Source organism: Ceratotherium simum, chromosome 14 (assembly GCF_057802395.1).
Source record: "Ceratotherium simum simum isolate JZ-2026a chromosome 14, ASM5780239v1, whole genome shotgun sequence".
Lineage (NCBI taxonomy): Eukaryota > Metazoa > Chordata > Mammalia > Perissodactyla > Rhinocerotidae > Ceratotherium > Ceratotherium simum.
Window position 1 is genome coordinate 3,699,211 of NC_141913.1, and position 21,847 is coordinate 3,721,057.

The 21,847-nt window shown below is 38.1% G+C and overlaps 1 protein-coding gene across 1 annotated transcript in view; it reads left to right on the forward strand.

Moving 5' to 3' along the window:
- Window positions 1-21,293, forward strand: part of TWSG1 (twisted gastrulation BMP signaling modulator 1) — a 57,816-nt gene extending 36,523 nt beyond the window's left edge. The window contains exons 4-5 of the mRNA XM_087438907.1: window positions 14,540-14,806; window positions 17,648-21,293. Of these exons, the coding sequence (XP_087295033.1) occupies window positions 14,540-14,806; window positions 17,648-17,829 (449 nt within the window). The 3' untranslated portion in view covers window positions 17,830-21,293. The remainder of the gene's footprint in view (window positions 1-14,539; window positions 14,807-17,647) is intronic.
- Window positions 21,294-21,847: the final 554 nt, after the last annotated feature.

Genomic DNA, 21,847 nt, shown 5'->3' on the forward strand with positions numbered 1-21,847 from the left:
CTGAATTACATTTTTAGATGACCATTTGGCTACTCTGTGGGAAACAGACTTTAGGATACAAAGAGAAGAGATGGGGGAACAGTTAGGAGGCAGCTGCATTAGTTAAGTAAAGGGTGTGGTAGATTAGACTGGGATTATTGATAGCAGTGGAAGTGGTGCAGCTCCAATTCAAGAAATATGTTGGAGGTAAGTTGTCAGAATTTGGTTTGAATTGGATGTAGGATATGAGAAAAGAGGGGAGTTGATGATTGACCTGAGAGTTGGGTGACTGAGGTAGGGTAGATTTAAAAATCATTATCATAAGGAGGTCTAAGAACAAAAGGCCAGAGTGTTAGGTGGATCTTCAATGTGAATATTGAAATTGTCAAGAATGCAGCAGGTCTAGTGGTGGACATGAGATGGTGATCCAGGTAATGAAGATATTAGTAAATGAAGGAGAAGTAACTGAGTGTACAAAGATAATGGCCAAAAGGAGAGATAAGAGATGGTAAAATCCAATAACGTGCATTTTAAAGGAGCTGGAGTTTCTGAAGAAGAATGGAAGATAGAGTTTAAAATCCATCAAAATATGGTGTTTCCAAGTCCAGTCAGAATTCGATGGGGGCACAGTCTAGGTGATAGCAGAGGAGATGAAGTGATGTTGCTTCATTGGAAAAATAGTTAGGTTAAACTTGACCAGACTTGGGGATGTGTTGGAAGTGGGACTTGAGGGGGGATGGGAGGCAAAAATAGCCACTGGGTTTCTGGCTTGTGTGACTGGATACATTGTGACAGGGAACTGAGATAAAGGATGCAAATATAAGGCCCAGGTGTGTGGAGAAGATGATTGGGATAGTTAAGTTTGAGGGGCATGTAGGGTCCTCAAGTAGAGACATCCTTTAGGAAGCTGGGTACAAGTATCTGGGAAAAGAGGGGTGGATGGAGGGAAGGAGGGAGGGAGACAGATAATGATTCATCACATTTTCCAACTCCTTGAAGTAAATGTGACTTCTAGTTCAATGCAGTGGTCTAAATTCATACATTTTCTCCCTTGCACTTAAGACTCCAGTAAAATGAAATAAAGGAATACAACTGGGAGTAAACTCTAACAACAAAGAGGAAGAAAAGATGGAATTATAGCTGGAGAAATATCTAAAAGGAGAGATGGAGGCACTTGCTATTTAGTAAACAAATTGGAAGAAACACCCAAATAATTTTCAAAAAAAGAGGTTATGGTAGGATTAGGAGTAACCTCCCCAGCTAAACCCCAAAAGAGTGTCCAGACTCAGCTTTGGCTTTTGTAGTGTGTAGAAGTGAGAAATAGATCTGAAAATAACAAGATTATTTGAACACCTATCCATAGAACAGCTGCATGATTTGACATCCTGCTCATTCCCTTATTCTTCAGAAAAAGTTCCAAATAATCTAGGAAAAAAATTGGAGAGATTCTCCCTAGAGAAATGGAAGGAATTAACTGGAAAGGACTAGAGCCTCTGGTGTGTTGTTGGTTCCCCAGAGTCAGAGGCTCCTCATTCCGGCATTGCAGGGGAGGGAGGTGCCTCCAGCCTAATAACCAAGCGTGCAAGAAAAACAGAACAAGTACCTTGAAAGAAAGAACAAGGTAAAGTAGCAGACCAACTGACCACGGAGGAAATCTTCAGGAAGTAAATCTTTAAAACTGATTGTTATATCTTAGAGAAATTTGAGAAAATACTATATCTATATTATGAAAAACAGAGCAAGAAAGAATTTACAAATTTAAAATTTGATTAGAAAAATTATAAATTAAGAGTGGCTGAAAATAATATTGGAATGTTACAGAATATAGAGTAAACAGACAGATGGAAAATATAACAAGAGAAAAATAGATACTCCAGAAAAGAATAAAAAATAAGAGGGAAGAAATTATCAAAGATACAATAGAAGAAAATTTCCCAAAGCTGAGAAAAAACCATGAATCATTCGACTGAAACAGTCTACAGAATGCTGAGCAAGACTGGTGAAAAAAGACCTGTATCTAGACACATCATCATAAAATTTTACAAGTGCCAAGTTGAAAAATATTCTAAAAGATTTCAGAAAGAACAATAGTGTTCATGTACAAAGAATGAGAATCGCACTGCCATCAGACTTCTCATCAGTGTCACTGGACCATGCCTTAAGTGATCACTGGTAAAATTATTTTGACCTGACAAGTTATTGATCAAGAATGTGAATGTAAAATAAAAACATTTTTAGGCAGCAAGAACTCAAAGTGTACTTTTCACACACCATATTTTAAAGGTGTAATAGAGGATCAATCAAACAAAATAAGGCAGAAGACCAAGAAAGAAAAAAACATGGGTTGAAGGAAATGATAGCTTTAACTGGGAGTGGAGTTGAGGGTGGTTAGGATGATAACTAGCAGGAGGCTGTTCTCTGTTATTTTATGTGGTGGTCCATAGGTGTAGCCATAGAGGAGACACAGGAGAGGCTCAGGAAATAGTTTGTTATACTCACAGGGCTCAGAGAGGGGCGGCAGCATGTCACACAGGGTCACAGGTGAAGCACCAGGTTTTGGTCAAGTGGCAAAAGACAGCAGCAAGAGGAAAGTATGGGCCAGAGCCTTCCATGGGCTTTCTGCAGGAAAGGCGAGGCAGGGCAGAGCAGACAGTTTAGTTGAATAATTCCCATGGGCTTTGGGCTATAAGGGTGGTCTCTAGTTGCCTGGTACCTGGCCCTGGGATGACTAAGGCAGGGGAATATTGCCTCCTGGGGTATAGGGGTCAGATAGAGGAGGCCTAGCTCTGGATTGGTCAATTTGCATATCAAAAGTATGCTCTTGGCTGAGCTCTTTTCTCTCTCCAAGAATTGGCTAGTCCTGGGAAGAGGAGTCTCTCCAACGGGAAGAGTTTTTCCAAGTTATTGAAACATGATAATATACAGAAAATTAAAAATACAACTTATACAGAGACCTAGGAGACAACTGGTCGGACTGAAGGCAATAAGTGAGGGCTCTGAGAAACATATCTGTGAATGAGTTCCATGGATATCAAGCATATAATTGAGAAGCAGAATAATTTTTCGAGATTTGCTGTAAGCTTGTTACCTGTGGTCTACAAGAAAAAAAAATTCCCGGCCGGCCCCTTGGCTTAGCAGTTAAGTGCGTGCGCTCAGCTACTGGCGGCCCGGGTTCGGATCCCGGGTGAGCACCGACGCACCGCTTCTCCGGCCATGCTGAGGCTGTGTCCCGCAAACAGCAACTAGAAGGATGTGCAACTGTGACATACAACTATCTACTGGGGCTTTGGGGAAAAAAAAGGAGGAGGCTTGGCAATAGATGTTAGCTCAGAGCCGGTCTTCCTCAGCAAAAAGAGGAGGATTAGCATGGATGTTAGCTCAGGGCTGATCTTTCTCACACATGCAAAAAAAAAAAATTCCAAGCATAGAAATTGCAATAAAAAACAAAAGTTCAACAAGAAAATAGGTGTCCATAAAGAGATTAAATATGGCAGTTCATTTGCTATTATGAAAAATTTCTCGTATACGCAGAAGTGGAGAGAAAAGCATAATGAATTCCTATATACCCATCACCGAATTCAATAATTATCAAGAATATGCCACATCTGTTTCATCTATCGTTTTTTTTCCTTTTTCTTTCTTTGTGCAGAAGTATTTAAAAGCAAATTACAGACAGTAAATAATTTTCACCCCTGCGTTCTTCAGTATCAATCTCTAAAAAAAAATACAGGCACTTACTTTCTTAGTCATAGTGCCATTATGACACCTAACAAAAATAACAGTAATTTTTTGGTATAATCTAAAATTCAGTTTATGATCAAGTTTCTCCAGATGTCTCAAAAATGTGTTTTTATAATTGATTTGTTCAAATTGATCCAGACAGGGTCCTTGTATTGTATCTAGTTGTTGTGTCTCTTAGTCCTCCTTTAATCCAGAGTGACTCCTCTCGTGTTTTTTTCTCATGTCATTTGACATATTAAAAAAATGGTATCAGTTTTCCTAGAATATCCCACATTCAGGATTTGACTGGTTGCTTCCTTGAGGTATCATTTAGCTTGTTCCTCTGTCCCTCTGTATTTCCAGTAGTTTGAAGCTAATTGTAAAAGTTTGATTCGATTCAAGTTTAATATTTTTTGGCAAGAAGACCTCATAGGTAATACCTTGTGAAATGTAGCATGGTTTTCAATATTTTATGGAGTTCAAGGAAAAGTTCATTTTATTTTGAAATTAGAAACATTTTCCTTTGAGAATATGACATTGGACAAGGAAATCCTATCATACTCTCTGTCTTGCAGTGAACAGTATTCATGGGATCATGTTAAGGTAACTGCTGTTTGTTGGTTTTCAACTTTTAGAATCAACATGTAGTAAGACAAGAAGATTTCATTGTGCATAGACAATAGAATATAGTTATCAGATGTGTCAGTGTAAAAGTTAGAAGTTGGGTGGGGAAAGTGGGAAAGGCGCCAGTATCCTTATCTGCAAATGAGGGAATTAAGAGATGTGGAATAAAAATGAGGAGTTTAAGTATATTTAAGATTACAAAGGAAACAAACTGTAGTTAGAATAATATGATTATTAGAAATAGGGGAGAGAAATGGGGTTAATATACATGAACATCTTTATCTTTCACATAAGAAGATTAATAGATGATGTCTAAAGATGTTCTTACTCCTCCTTATAAATTAATCATTTTTATTTAAATTATTACAGAGGTAACCACTGGAGAAACTTGAGAACAGACTTTAAAAGTGGCTGTGTCTGGTGTGGAATTGGGGGTGGGAGCAGTGGAAAGGAATGTTGCTTTTCACTGTAAGGTCTTCTGTAGTATTTGTTGTTGTTTAACCATACACGTTTGTTGAAGAAAGTAATAACTTTTTTTCCCCTTAGTCTTAGTCTTAATTTCTACCCTAAAATGTAGTTTCATTGAGTAAACTCTACTTTAACGTATCCTTAGTTTTCAAATGTGTAATGACGACAGGTTAGATATATAAAAGAATGAAGCATCGATCAGAAAATTCTTTGTATTTAGTAGTTGTAGACCAAGAACATGATAGTAGTGAATTCTGGCTTGCTGAAAGAAATAGTATTGAAGTTCTATACACTTAAAGGATTTGAAATGCTTGCCTTTTCAATTGTTGCTGTGTGTTTCCTGATTTTTAGCCTCCTTGACTGTTATGTGCAGAACCAGTTTCTTTAAAATTTTTAGTATAATAAGTATTTAAACTTCAATGTAGTGAAAGAATGCCTCAGTGTAACAAACTACCTCAAGAAATGATCATGAAAAGAAATGAAAGCTCCAAAAATAGACTCCATAGTCAAATAAAGAAAAGCTCTCTAATGATGGTATACTTCAGGATGATGGTGAGATGCTTCCCAGAAAGGTTTTACTAACTGATTGAAACTATGGGTGGTTAGTAACTCTCCAACCAGAAATTCATCCATTGTACTTGAATATGGACAACTAAAGAATTTCCAGAAATTTCAAAACGTTACTTTTCCCTGAGCAGGTTAACTCCCACACATCATTGGAAGATCAAATTTCTCAGTGCACCATGTATGGAAGAATACAGAATTTGAAGAGTGCTTAAGGCAGGAAATGGAGGGTTACAATCAGTGTTAACTAGGAAGAGTCTCTTGTGATGACCTCTTTGGATCCTAATTAAAAAGAGAAGATAGGTGAAAACTTTATAAGAATGCCATGGAAAAATATTACCCAGCAAGCATTTACTTCATGCTTACTGGTTTTAATGCAGTCTGTTGAGATTTAAATTAAAAATGTTTCTGGCCTAAGTTTGTTAAATGCACAAAACTCCAAAAAAGGCTTTCTTTAATGTAATGAAATCTCTGATAATGAGCACTGAAGTTTCTTCCAAGTCTCAGTATGAGTTTAGCTCTAACCATTGAACTCAGTTGTTTACCTTTTAATCTCTGATTACTAATTTTCATTCATTATAGAATCTGACAGAAGAATATATTATGGATATTTGTTAATACGAATATTCTAAGTATTATTTGCTTTTAAATGGCACTTAAAGATTATAGAATGTTATTATTAGAACAGTGGACGTGAAATCAGGCTGAATCATAATCTTAGCTCTAATCCTAGATTATGTAATGTTGGACAAACCATTTAATTTATCTGGGCCTATTTCCTCTTTTATGAATAAAGGAGTGATATTTGATCATTTAATCCATGATTCTGTCACACAATCTAAATCATAGAAGTTCAGGGGTATTGAAAGATTTTACGAAGAGCACACACAACCTTGTTATACTCAGGTCTTGCCAAAGAGCTAACAAAATATGGAAAACACATGAGATGGTTTTTCCTTCTCCCTAAATCTATAAAATATAGGAATTTATAAATTGGGTTAAACCTTTCCAGACTTTTAATCTGGGGGAAAAGAAAAGCTCCGTGTTAGATCTAATAGATGCCAAACAAAAATGAAACATAATTTAGCTTTTAAAAGTATAATGTTCACAAAGGAAAATCCAGAGGGCTCTGTTTCAGTTATGACTGCTACTAAACAACCTGCCCAGCACATAGTGGTTTAAAGCAATAGTACTCGTTGGATTAGCTCACAAACCTGCATTTGGGGCAGAGTTCTTGGGTGTAGCTTGCCCCTTCTGCTCCACACAGTGTCAGCTGGGACAGCTCGAGGCCTGGGGCTGATAAAACGTTTTCTCAGCTCTCTTCTTTATAGCAAAACTTCTTGAAAAAGTTTTTTATAGTCACTATCTCTAACTCTCTTCTGCCCATTTTCTCTCTCTTTTTTTTTTAATTGATGTCTTAATAGTTTATAACATTGTGAAATTTTGGGTTGTACATTTTTGTTTGTCTATCCCCATATATATGACTCCCTTCACCCCTTGTGCCCACCGTCCACCCCCGCTGCCCCGGGCAACCACAATACAGTTTTCTCTGTCCATGTGTTGGTTTATATTCCACATATGAGTGAGATCATACAGTGTTTGTCTTTCTCTTTCTGGTTTATTTCACTTAACATAATACCCTGCAGGCCCATCCATGTTGTTGCAAATGGGATGATTTTGTCTTTTTTTATGGCTGAGTAGTCTTCCATTGTATATATATACCACAGTTTCTTGATCCAGTCGTCAATCAAGGGACACTTAGGTTGCTTCCACTTCTTGGCTATGGTGAATAATGCTGCAATAAACATAGGAGTGCATAAGCCTCTTTGGATTGTTGATCTTAGGTTCGTTGGATAGATTCCCAGTAGTGGGATGGCTGGATCATAGGGTATTTCTATTTTTAATTCTTTGAGGAATCTTCATACCGTTTTCCATAGAGGCTGCACCAGTTTCCATTCCCACCAGCTGTGTATGAGGGTTCCCGTTTCTTCACATCCTTTCCAACACTTGTTGTTTTTTGTCTTGGTGATTACAGCCATTCTAACGGGCGTGAGGTGATATCTTAGTGTAGTTTTGATTTGCATTTCCCTGATGATTAGTGATGTTGAACATCTTTTCATGTGCCTGTTGGCCATCTGTATATCTTCTTTGGAGAAGTGTCTGTTCATTTCCTCTGCCCATTTTTTGATCAGGTTGTTTGTTTTTTTGTTGTTCAGTTGTGTGAGTTCTTTATATATTATGGAGATCAACCCCTTGTCAGATGTATGTTTTGCAAATATTCTCTCCCAGCTGGTGGGTTGTCTGTTCATCTTGATTCTGGTTTCGTTTGTCTTGTAGAAGCTCTTTAATCTGATAAAGTCCCACTTGTTTATTTTTTGTTTAGTTTCCCTAGTCTGGGTAGGCATGTCATCCGAGAAGATTGGTTTATGACCAGTGTCAAATAGTGTTACCTATATTTTCTTCTATGAGTTTTATAGTTTCAGGTCTCACCTTCAGGTCTTTGATCCATTTTGAGTTAATTTTTGTGAATGGCGATAGCAGATGGTCCACTTTCATTCTTTTGCATGTGGCTGTCCAGTTTTCCCAACAGCATTTATTGAAGAGACTTTCCTTTCTCCATTGTATGTTCTTAGCTCCTTTGTCGAAAATTAGCTGTCCGTATATGTGTGGTTTTATTTCTGGGCTTTCAGTTCTGTTCCATTGATCTGTGTGTCTGTTTTTGTACCAGTACCATGCTGTTTTGATTATTGTTGCTTTATAGAATGTTTTGAAGTCAGGGATTGTGATGCCTCCTGCTTTGTTCTTTTTTCTTAGGATTGCTTTAGCTATTCGGGGTGTTTTGTTGCCCCATATGAATTTTAGTATTCTTTTTACTATTTCCGTGAAGAATGTCATTGGGATTCTGATTGGGATTGCATTGAATCTATAGATTGCTTTAGGTAATATAGACATTTTAACTATGTTTATTCTTCCAATCCACGTGCATGGGATATCTTTCCATTTCTTTATGTCATCATTGATTTCTTTCAATAATGTCTTGTAGTTCTCATTGTATAGGTCATTCACCTCCTTGGTAAGATTTATTCCTAGGTATTTTATTCTTTTTGATGCAGTTGTAAATGCTATTATCTTTTTGAGCTCTCTTTCTGTTGGTTCATTATTAGCATACAGAAATGCAACTGATTTTTGTAGATTGATTTTGTACCCTGCAACTTTGCTGTAGTTGTTGATTATTTCTAATAGCTTTCCAATGGATTCTTTAGGGTTTTCTATATATAGAATCATGTCATCTGCAAATAGTGAGAGTTTCACTTCCTCGTTACCTGTTTGAATTCCTTTTATTCCTTTTTCTTGCCTAATTGCTCTGGCCAAAACCTCCAGTACTATGTTGAACAGAAGTGGTGAGAGTGGGCAGCCCTGCCTCGTTCCTCTTCTCAGAGGAATGGCTTTCAGTCTTTCCCCGTTGAGTATGATGTTGGCTGTGGGTTTGTCATAAATAGCCTTTATTATGTTGAGGTACTTTCCTTCTATTCCCATTTTGTTGAGAGTTTTTATCATAAATGGATGTTGTATCTTGTCAGATGCCTTCTCTGCATCTATTGAGATGACCATGTAGTTTTTATTCTTTGTTTTGTTGATGTGATATATCACATTTATTGATTTGCAGATGTTGAACCATCCCTGCATCCCTAGTATAAATCCCACTTGATCATGGTGTGTGATCTTTTTAATGTATTGCTGTATTTGGTTTGCCAAAATTTTGTTGAAGATTTTTGCATCTATGTTCATCAGCGATATTGGCCTGTAGTTTTCTTTCTTTGTATTGTCTTTGTCTGGCTTTGGTATCAGGGTGATGTTGGCCTCGTAGAATGATTTAGGAAATGTTCCATCTTCCTCTTTTTTTTTTTTTTTTAAGATTTATTTATTTTCCCCCAAAGCCCCAGTAGATAGTTGTATGTCATAGTTGCACATCCTTCTAGTTGCTGTATGTGGGATGCAGCCTCAGCATGGCTGGAGAAGCGGTGCGTCCGTGTGTGCCCAGGATCCGAACCCAGGCCGCCAGCAGCGGAGCGCAGACACTTATCTGCTAAGCCATGGGGCCGGCCCCAATCTTCCTCTATTTTTTGGAATAGTTTGAGAAGGATGGGTATTAAATCTTCCTTGAATGTTTGGTAAAATTCACCGGAGAAGCCATCTGGTCCTGGACTTTTATTTTTTGGGAGGTTTTTGATTACTATTTCAATCTCTTTACTTGTGATTGGTCTATTCAGATTCTCCATTTCTTCTTGGTTCAGTTTTGGGAGGTTGTATGAGTCTTAAGAATTTATCTATTTCTTCTAGATTGTCCAGTTTGTTGGCATATAATTTCTCATAGTATTCTCTTATAATCCTCTGTATTTCCGTGGTATCCGTTGTAATTTCTCCTCTTTCATTTCTAATTTTATTTACTTGAGCCTTTTCTCTTTTTTTCTTAGTAAGCCTGGCTAAGGGTTTGTCGATTTTGTTTATCTTCTCAAAGAACCAACTCTTTGTTTCATTAATCCTTTCTACTGTTTTTTTGGTCTCAATTTCATTTATTTCTGCTCTGATTTTTATTATTTCTCTCCTTCTGCTGACGTTGGGCTTTGTTTGTTCTTCTTTTCTAGTTCTGTTAGGTGTAATTTAAGGTTGCTTATTTGGGCTTTTTCTTTTTTGTTAAGGTGGGCTTGTATCGCTATGAGTTTCCCTCTCAGGACCGCTTTTGCTGCATCCCATATGGTTTGGTATGGCATATTTTCATTTTCATTTGTTTCCAGATAGTTTTTTATCTCTCCTTTAATTTCATCAATGATCCATTGGTTGTTCGGTAGCATGTTGTTTAATCTCCACATTTTTGTCACTTTCCCAGTTTTTTTTTCATTGTTCATTTCCCGTTTCATAGCATTATGGTCTGAAAAGATGCTTGTTATGATTTCAATCTTCTTAAATTTATTGAGGCTTGCTTTGTTTCCCAACATATGGTCTATCCTTGAGAATGTTCCATGCACGCTTGAGAAGAATGTGTAGTCAGCTGTTTTTGGATGGAGTGCTCTGTATATGTCTACTGGGTCCATCTCATCCAGTTTTTCATTTAAGTCTACTATTTCTTTATTGACTTTTTGTCTGGATGATCTATCCATTGATGTAAGTGGGTATTAAGATCCCCTACTATTATTGTGTTGTTGTTAATGTCTCTTTTTAGGTTTGTTAATAGTTGCTTTATGTACATTGGTGCTCCTATGTTGGGTGCATATATATTTAAAAGTGATACGTCTTCTTGGTGGAGTGTCCCTTTTATCTTTTTATATTTCCCTTCTTTGTGGCTCTTCACCTGTTTTATCTTGAAGTCTACTGTGTCTGATATGAGTATGGCAACACCTGCTTTCTTTTGTTTGCCATTAGCTTGGAGTATTGTCTTCCATCCTTGCACTCTGAGCCTGTGCCTGTCTTTAGAGCTAAGATGTGTTTCCAGGAGGCAGCACATTGTTGGGTCCTGCTTTTTAATCCATCCTGCCACTCTGTATCTTTTGATTGGAGAGTTCAATCCATTTACATTTAGGGTAATTATTGATATATGAGGACTTAAATGTTGCTGTTTTGTCACTTATTTTCTGGTTCTTTTGCATTTCCTTTGTTTCTTGTCCCATTTGTTTCAGACTGCCAATTCAGTTTGGTTGTTCTGTCTTATGACTCTTCTAGTTTTCTCTTTGTTTATCATATGTGATTTTGTTTTGATTATTTGTTTAGTGGTTATCTTGAGGTTTGTGTAAAAAATCTTGTGTATGAGATAGTCCATTATCTGATGGCCTCCTATTTCCTTGTACTAAGTCAATTCAATCACTTTCCTCTTCCCCTTCTAAGTCGTTCTTGTTATACCTTATTCTATCTTGTGTTGTGGCTGTGTGTTTACAGTGATGAGGTTAAATTTATTTTTGGTGAATTCCTTCCTTTGATCTTTGATTTTGGTATTTAAGTGGTTGCTAACCTATTCCGGTAAAGATCTACTATTTTTCTGAGTTCATCTACCTATTTTTCTCCTTGCTCCAAGCTTTGTATTCCCTTTCTCTTCTTTTTTTCAGGCCTGAGGGCCTTCTTGAGTATTTTTTGTAGTGGGGGTCTCGTGGCCATGTACTCCCTTAGCTTTTGTTTATCTGGGAGAGTTACTATTTCTCCATCATATTTGAAGGATATCTTTGCTGGATAGAGTATTCTTGGCTGAAAGTTTTTGTCTTTCAGTATTTTGAATATATCATTCCAGTCTCTCCTAGCCTGTAAAGTTTCTGTTGAGAAATCTGCTGAGAGCCTTATGGGAGTTCCTTTGTACGTTATTTTTTGTTTTTGCCTAGCTGCCCTTAATATTGTTTCTTTGTCATTGACTCTGGCTAGCCTTACCACTAGGTGTCGTGGTGTGGGCCTTTGCCTGTTGACATGTTTAGGTGACCTGTTGGCTTCGCTTACTGGTATTTCCTGCTCCTTCCCCAGATTTGGGAAATTCTCAGCTATTATTTCCTTGAATAGGCTCTCTGTTCCTCTTTCCCTCTCTTCTCCCTCAGGAATACTTATAATTCTTATGTTACATTTCCTAATAGAGTCAGATATTTCTCAGAGACTTTCTTCATTTCTTTTTAGTCTTAGTTCTCTCTCCTCTTCTATCTGGAGCATATCTGTATTCCTGTCCTCTAAAATGCTAATTCTTTCCTCCATATTGTCAGCTCTGTTCTTTAAAGATTCCAGATTCTCCTTTATCTCCTCCGTTGTGTTCTTCATCTCCATCAGCACTGATTGGTTTTTCTTTATGATTTCAATCTCTTTTGTGAAGAAACTCCTAATCTCATTGAATTATTTGTCTGTGTTGTCTTGTATTTCGTTGAGTGTTTTTATGATAGCTATTTTGAAATCTCTGTCATTTAGGTTATGGATTTCTGTGTCTTCAGGGTTGGTTTCTGGGTGCTTGTCATTTTTCTTCTGATCTGGTGATTTCATGTATCTTTGCATTGTGGTTCCTGTCTTGGCTTTGTTTTTCCTCATCCTGGAAATCTCTGGTTGTAATTTCCACCCGCCGCCACTGTGTGGGGGTAAAGGGCTGTGTAATCTGAGCCCCCTGCGCTCTGCCCCGGCTGTTCGCTGCGATCTGCAGGTCACTGGGTCTGGTTTGGTCGGCTGAGCTGCAGGGTCAGGTTTGTGGGGCGGGCGGGGGGAGCTCTCTCTTTTGCCCGCTGGGTCCCTGGCATGGGGGGCTTCTCGTTCACCCCTTGTTATCAGCTCTCTGGGGTGCTCAGATGTTGATGGCACCCCTGCAGCAGTTCTGATTCCTCTGTGTGGGAGTTTCCCACTGGCTGAGAGAGCCTGAAGAGCTACCGTTTCCCTGCAGAGGGCCGCCCCTCCCCCCTCTTTGGGAGCCGCCGGACCGGGATCGCTGATCTGATGGGGAGGGACAGGAGTTCTTACCTCTCCCCACTTCCTCCGGGGGGCCCAGCACGTTCCACTCTCAGATGTGCGGCAGTGTGGATCTTTCCGATCCTGCTTTTCACTGTCTAGGATTCCGTTGTTGGTCTGTGACTGTTCCTTTTGTTGTAGCTTATCGGGGGGGGCGGGTGGAGAGTTTATGGGAAAGCTCACTCCGCCATGACACTGACGTCAGTCTCCATTTTCTCTTTTTAAAATTATTTTTAAAAATAGTTCATTTTGAAATAATTTCAAATGTAGAGAAAATTTTCCAGAAGAGTAAAAAGACTCCCGTGTCCCCTCACCCAGATTCCCCAGTTACTAACATTGTACTGAATTTGCTCCATTGCTTAGTACCTGTTGCTCTCTCCCTCTCCCTACACACACACACTATAATGTGCATAGGCACACACGCTCATTGATATTCATCCTTTTTTGAACCTTTAGAAAGCAAGCTTTATATGGTGTCCCATTACTACTAAATACTCCAGTCTGTATTTTCCAACAACAAGAACATTCTCTCCTATGTAAATAGCATACAGTCCTCCAAATCAGAAAGCAAATATTGGCACAACACTGCCACTCAACCCACAAACCCCATTCGTATTTCACCAACTATCTCAATAGCATCTCTTCTTCCTTTCTGGTTCAGGATCCTATCCAGGAATATGTGATGCATTTAGTTGTCCTGTCTCTTTGGACTCATTCAATCTGAAACAGTCCCTTAGCCTATCCCTTGACAGTTTTAATGAGTACAGACCTTAACATTATGTAGGATGACCCTCAACTTCGATCCACTTGATGTTGACTGATGACCATACTTAAGTCACTTATTCTTGGCAACATCAGCACTGAAATGAAGCTATGCATTACATCAGGTGACACACAGCACCACCCTGTCCCATCACTGGCGATATTAACCTGGAACTCCTGGTTACATTGGTATCTGCTGGGTCTTTCCACATTAAAGTCACCATTAACCCCTTTGTAATTGATTAGTATTTTGTAGAGAATTTTCCAAGAGTACGTCAATATGTTCCTCATCAAACCTCCTCCTACCAGCCTTAGCATCCGTTGATGACTCCCATCTGAATCAAACACCTTGATGATGGTTGCCAAGTGGTGATTTTCTATTTCCTTCATTCCTTCTACGTTTATCAGTTAGCACTCTACTAAAAGGAAGAGCTTTCCCTTCTCCTCCATTTATTTATTCATTTATTTATAATATGAGGACTCATCAATTTCTGTTTTGTTCACAGGGTGGTAATCCATTACTATCATTATTTATTTCAATGTTAAAATTGTCAGTTTGGCCTGTGGGAGCCCCTTCAGGTTGCCTCTTGTGTTTTTTCAACATGTCTCATCATTTATTGAGCACTTCCCTACTTTCTGGCACAAAAAGATATTCCAGAGTTGTTTTGTACTTTCCCTGCCTAGCCCTGGAATCAGTCTTTTCTTTAAGGAGCTGTGGTTCCTCTTAGTGGAGAAGAGGTATTAGAAAACAAAAACTGGGCACTCAGTGTGGTTGTTGCTGTTGGGGTGTCATCGCTTCCAGGCCCTCTCAGCCAGAAAAACTAGCAAAGTATCTGTGTATAATGTTAGAAGTCACATAATTTTAATATGTTGGAGCTTTGATTGCAGGGCAATAACTAACAATATCTCACAACATTACAATCAGTGAGAAAAATAAACTTTTATTCTCTTGGCCTCTCTCCCCCAGGTATGTGTAATCCTCGAAATTATAGTGACACACCTCCAACTTCAAAGAGCACAGTGGAGGAGCTTCATGAGCCAATCCCTTCTCTCTTCCGGGCACTCACAGAAGGAGATACTCAGTTGAACTGGAACATCGTTTCCTTCCCTGTCGCAGAAGAACTTTCACATCATGAGAATCTGGTTTCATTTTTAGAAACTGTGAACCAGCCACACCACCAAAATGTGTCTGTTCCCGGCAATAATGTTCATGCTCCTTATTCCAGTGACAAAGGTAACTGCCAACAGTTGACTTTTTCTGTCCCGATGCCTCACTTTCTGCGTGGTCTATGAAGCCTATATTAAGATTATCTTTAAGAGCAGCTTTCTTGGGGGCCAGCCCCGTGGCGTAGCAGTTAAGTGAGTGCGCTCTGCTGCTGGCAGCTCAGGTTCGGATCCCAGGCGTGCACCAATGCCCCGCTTGTCAGGCCATGCTGTGGCGGTGTCCCATATAAAGTGGAGGAAGATGGGCACAGATGTTAGCCCAGGGCCAGTCTTCCTCAGCAAAAAGAGGGGGATTGGCATGGATGTTAGCTCAGGGCTGATCTCCCTCACAAAAAAAAAAAAAAGAGCAGCTTTCTGGTTTTGAGTTTGTGTAGTCTTAAGTAAATTCTGGACTTTAATAAACCCAATCATTGAGTAAATAAGGAGTCATGAAAGCATATTGTCGCAATTCCTTCATATTCTCGGTGATAGAGTCTATGCTGGAAAATAGATAACCTGGTCCTAATTTTGATATTTATTTACAGTAGGCGTTAATTGTTCTTTTCATAAGATAGCAACAGTCTTGCTTATCTAATACAGTATTGCCTACCATCAGGTAACATTCAGAGTGTCCTAGGAAATCAGGTTTTTATAATAGCATTGGTACCGCAAATGATGATAAGATCATCAGCTAAATTTATTTATGAGCACGTTGGTATTACAGATATCTAATTTCCAGGTATAAATTAACCCAAGCCAGTTCTCTGTAAATGAGTGCTGTTGGTCAGAAGGAGAACTAAATGAGGGAATGCCTTATATAACTTTGAGAAGCATGTTAAAGGATAGGTGATATCTTCACTAATAAAGCGTATTAATAAGGATAGGTCATACCTTAATTTTGGAATATAACTTTTGTAAAGTCTGTGATATTTTCAAATAAAAGACTCTATACAATTTTACTGTGAAAGAATAAGGCAATTATGAAAATTGCAGTTATTTCTTAAAATATGACATGAATTATGCATGAGCAGTATAATTTGTACTCTTTTTTATTTGGCTTTTTTTTGGGCCTTCCATTACAATTCTGCCTATCTAAAATAGTATGAACTTTGGCCATCAATCGTAAAAGCAAAACAGCTTTTATTAATGATACTGACTAATGACAGTGAGTAAGACTTCTCATTTCCTTTTAGGTTAAAGTGCTTTATAAGACAAATTCTAGAACCTGGAAAACATCAGAAATGTATGGAATGTGTCTTGCTACCATTTTCCCAGTTATTAAAATGTAAATAATCAATATAATATTAAATAATAATTCATAAATTTTTCTTAAAGATTATTTAAATTCATGAAATAATAATCAGAAAGCTAATTCCTGGGAACACCAACTATCCTTCAAGACAGCTAAAGTTTCTCTTCTGTGACCCCTTCCCTAGCTGCCCCTTCCCCCGGTGGAGTTAACCCCTTCCTACTCCTCTCACATTTGTGTTCGATTTGTTGTCTGTTTTTAACTTATAGGTCTACCAATTTCTACTTAGTTCTTTGGATTCTTGATTACTCTTAGAGTCCCTAATGGCTGTTCCCTAGTAGGTGTTCGATAAATACTTGTTGAATAAATAAATGAACTGGGGCCGGCCCCGTGGCTTAGCGGTTAAGTGCGCGCGCTCCGCTGTTGGCGGCCCGGGTTTGGATCCCGGGCGAGCACCGACGCACCGCTTCTCCGGCCATGCTGAGGCCGCGTCCCACATACAGCAACTAGAAGGATGTGCAACTACGACATACAACTATCTACTGGGGCTTTGGGGGAAAAATAAATAAATAAAATCTTTAAAAAAAATAAATAAATAAATAAATAAATGAAGTACCAATCACTTGGAGATTCAAATTCTCCCCTGTCCTGCTCACTGCTAACCCTCTGGTCTCCTTGGTCCAGTGCTGTGCTGGCCTCGCCTATTTCCCTCTGTAACCAGATCCCGTCTTGTACACTCAATGGCATCTCCTGATGCCAACCATCCACTGCAGTCAACTTGCCTCCACTCTATCCCTGTGCACGCTACACCTATCTCTGTGTGACCTTCCTTACTTTGTTTCCTAATAGCTTTGCTTTTAAATCTTCCTACTACAAGTCCAGTTTTTTCCATTAAGCGTTCTCTTACTATCAGACCCCTGGTGATTTATCACTTCTGTAAATGGCTTTGTAAAATATCTTAGCCTGTAATCAGATACTCTCTATTAATGGTTTTTATTGTCCTTTATTTGTTTCATGTACCCTATCCTCCTAGCTAGGTAGTTATGTGGGGTTAACCACCAGGAGAACTAAAAATTGAAACAATCAAAAGTGATTACCTTGGAAAGTAGGACTAGAAATTGCTGTTAATAATAATTTTCTAATAGCTAATGCTGAATTGTGCCAAGCACTGCTAACCACATTGCATCATTTGAATTACTTGTGTGTTTTATTTTTTTATAAATTCTCAGTATAACTTCAGAATAGTATTTTTCGAACTTCTTTTAGCTGGAAAATTCTCTCCTCGTAGGAAATCTTATCAGAAATGCCTAGTTTAAAAAGCACAGCTCTGAAGCACAGCAAATGTTGTTAAGCCCAGTAATCTAACTTTCAGATCAAAGTCTGAAATCTGATAAAGTGACTAAGGAAGCCCTTTTCCTTCTTCAGCTGGAGTGGGAGACTCTGGCTTCCTTCTCAATAGAGTTAACAAATGTGATCTTTTTTCTTATACCTTATCTGTTGTCCTGTGCAGACTAGCAATAAGCTAACTAAGATAAATAACTGTTAATAATATTCAGCTAGGTATTAAAGTATTTCCTGCTGTTCCTCTTTCTTGCTCTGAAATTTAAATTTTTTGTTTTTCAGAACACATGTGTACTGTGGTTTATTTTGATGACTGCATGTCCATACATCAGTGTAAGATATCCTGTGAGTCCATGGGGGCATCCAAATATCGCTGGTTCCATAATGCCTGCTGTGAGTGCATTGGTCCAGAATGCATCGACTATGGTAGTAAAACTGTCAAATGTATGAACTGCATGTTTTAAAGAAGGAAAAGAAATGCAAATCAAAGCAATTTAGTCGAAGAGAAAGGCGTAAAAAGCTATTCATTGAGGTCTACTGGTTGCACCAGAACGCCAGCAGGTTAAGGAGATGTAAAGCATTTGGACTGAATTACTTTTAAAGTATGACAAATGCGGTAATGTGTTAAATTATGATTATAACTGCTCTGTTTGATTTTACTGTCCACTAACAATAAGCCCTTTCCTCTAAATACATGTACAACTTGGGTGATATGAGAAGCAAGTGCACAGAGAATTCCTTGAAAGATATGAGATTTCTAATATAAAGCCTGATGTCATTTTCTTCTAGCATTCCAAAAGCCTTTTGTTTTGAAAGCTTTAGAGCATGTTAACATAAGTTGTGATTTCTTCGTGTACTACGCCTAGGACACTGAGGTTTTACAGTTGGATGCCATTTTTCACTGTGTCTTGTATTGTTTATCTGGTCTATAAATAGGGTAGATATTCAGATATATCACCCTGAGAACTCACATAAAAATTACCATAAAAGGCTTAATTTCAAACCTTTTTCTGTTGGTGTTAGAAAGTAAATGCTTACTATATTTTACAATTTAAAACTCTTATATAGTAGAATCCATCCTATAATACACATGTTGGCAAAGCTTTAGGGAAAGTTGCTCCTCTTCCATCCCCCTGCCCAGAGTGCTGGTGGGGGTAGTGATGAAGAATCTTGACCGAGAATTTCAGGGCACATCTATGAGACTGTGTGAAATACTCTGCTCGGGTAAATAATTAGGAAGTTAAAGCATTTCTCTGACTTAAGGTACAAGCCTAGAGAGCACTAAGAATGGGAAACAACTGCCAAATCAGGGTCCTCATAGAGCACCAGGGACACAACTTGTCCCCTTGTACAGAAATGTCGAGGCTGAAAGGTGAAGCCACGCACATGGGACGGAGAGAATGAGCCGCTCAGCCTCCGTGCAGGCAGAGCCGTGTTCTCCAGTAGATGAGAGACAGGAGGGCTTAGAGAGGAGAATTTACAGGTGTGAACAGGGAGGGCTGAAAATGCTGGGGATGCTAAGGGGAAACACCTAAAACTATTTCCATTAATTATTTTGTTGTTTTGTAATCTTTCTTTTAGGTTTATATCTGGATCAAATATTCTTATTAAGCAAGTGTAATCATATAGTAGGAGGTTAAGATTATGAAATCCAAAAAAAAATCTCTGTTCAAGATGATGTTAACTCCAAATACACTACAGAGTATTTTGTCAGCTTTTTATATAATATTTAAGTAAAAATAAGCTTAAATACCATGTGCCCTTCATAGTAATAAAATCCCAATCTTCACGCTTGAATCTAAAACATAAATATTTATATTACAAAGGCTCTTAACTTTACAAAATTATTTTTCTTAAATAGTACATATTTGAATTACAAGTAACTTTTTAGGAATACTTCTTTGTATGTCTAAATACTTTAGTATATAGAAATAGGTAATGCTCTTAGACAGTTTGTATTCATTATCTGAACAGTAGTTAGTTACAAGATCATATGTAATATTATGATTAACTATCATAAAATTTAAAGCCTTGATACCTTTTCTGTCCTTTCAGATAACTCTAATGAATACCCAAGGTACTTTATCTTTTTAGAAAGTTGAAATTTAGCTCATGGGTGTATTCTTTTTTAATAGGAAAACATTGGGATATCCTTTTCTTACTTTTACCTAGAATGCCTCTGTTTAAAAGTGCCTTGAAAACATTTTGGCTCCCCTTCTTCATTAATACCTATAAGGCTGAAGGTTTTCTTGAACTTAAGAAAGAGAAAGTTTTAACGGATCTGCAGCCAGCTGCTTCATTTCAAATTTGCTGTTTTTCAAAGTAATTTCATACTATGAATAGAGGAATGCTTTTTTGTTTATTGACAACATACTTAATGTTTCCTTAATTATGTCAACAAACTTTTTTTTTTTTTTTAGTGAGGAAGATTAGCCCTGAGCTAACATCTGTTGCCAACCCACCTCTTTTTGCTGAGGAACATTGGCCCTGGGCTAACATCCGTGCCCATCTTCCTCTACTTGATATGTGAGATGCCTGCCACAGCATGGCTTGATAAGCAGTGCATAGGTTCGCCCCGGGGATCCAAACCCGTGAACCCCAAGCCGCCGAAGTGCAGTGCGAGAACTTAACCACTACGCCACCAGGCCAGCCCCTCAACAAACTTTTTTAACTGCATTTATCATCTTTTTTAGGTCTTCATTATTAAATTTTAAAATGTAGTATCTCTTCTGCCCCTACATTGGGAGGATAATTTCTTGAACCATGTTATGTTTTTTTTTGTTTGTTTTGTTTTTTTGTGAGGAAGATCAGCCCTGTGCTAACATCTGCCAATTCTCCTTTTTTTTTTTGCTGAGGAAAACCAGCCCTGGGCTAACATCCATGCCTATCTTCCTCCACTTTATATGGAACGCTGCCACAGCATGGCTTGCCAAGTGGTGCGTCGGTGCGCGCCTGGGACCCGAACTGGCAAACTCCGGGCCGCCGCAGCGGATCGCGCACACCCGACCACTTGCGCCACCGGGCAGGCCCCCATGTTATGTTTTAACTGATTTTTCTTACCTCTTTTTCTCCCAACAGAAATTATCCCTAAGTGTAATGGTACTTTTATATTCAAATTTTGCTTAATTTTTCTGGTTTATGAAGGGGTTAAGAGAAAGAGTTCACTTAAAAGGTTCTATTTGCAGTTCTATAATATATTTCAGATTTTGAAAGTAATATTTTTTTCAAATAAAAAGTATAACATTTGGGAAGCCAGTAGCTCCACTAAACTTTAGACCACCTATTACCCTTCTAAACACAGTTCACTTTTATATTGAAGCTCTGGTAAAAATTCTTTTTTTTTTAAATCAAAAATTAGGTTGTTACCTTTTTTATAACTAGGTCAAAAAAACACTAAGTTTAAATCAGTATTATAAAAGCCATATATATAAAGTTCTTTCCTTTAGTCAGATATGTCCTTGCTAGCAAGTTTTCTGTATGTCTCATCTGTCCCTCTCCCCCCCCACACTGCAACATCTAATTATTACTAAAACTGTAGTGGCACCAATTCAAATGATAATTCAAATAAAATAAGTCTTATTTACAGAGAATGCTATAAAAGAGAGACCTTCATTTAGAAATATGATTTCTAAAGTTTCAGAAAACAAAATTGATAAGATGTTAGAATATTTGAATGATTATATATCAGAGCAGCATCAAAATGGAGAAAAGAAACTAAAGCTTCTGAAAAATGAGGTAAATATATAAATAAGCCACATATTTAAAGTTTGTTTTTGTGAAAACTTCTTTGAAGATTTTTAAAATCTACTATGTGTTCCCAAGAGTCTATGTTTATTGTATTTTTCATGATCTACAACATAAAATTATGTATTTTTTCTTTGGTTGTCCCTATAAACAAAAAAGTATTTTAATAAAAAATTGAAATGAGGATGTCATGTTTTTTGTGAACTTGAGCACAGAACACCAAGATAAGTTTGACGTTTCTTTCTAGTGAAGTTACTGTTTAAGGGATCAGCCGGAGCATGTCCCTTTCTCTCTGGATGTCCCTACAGATTCTCTTGAAACAGAGAACGAGTTTGCTCTCTGCTTTTCAAAATACGCTTTATTCCAATATGAGGAAAACTTTGAAATGAAGTAGCCATTCTCCTTGCTCTGTGGGCCTAGTGATGCCAACCAGCCTCACGAGAACTGTCTGATGGTTGAAGGAGTGACAGAGATGGAGGCAGGAAAATAACACGCCCAGCCCTCCTGCAGTGATTCTCCGAGGACAGCGTTGTTAGAATTGAGGGCCACAGGCTGTACACTCATGATAAAATGACTTTATTTCACAGAATCTGCGTTTTGACAGCCTGGTAGATGGGAGATCTAGAGAGGGAAACAAGAGGACAGGTTGCCAGCTTTGAGTGACTTCAGGGAGTGACAGATGTGAGGAATTCCAGGGTAGAATTAGTTTCAAGAAAGAGACTACATTTGATTAGGCAA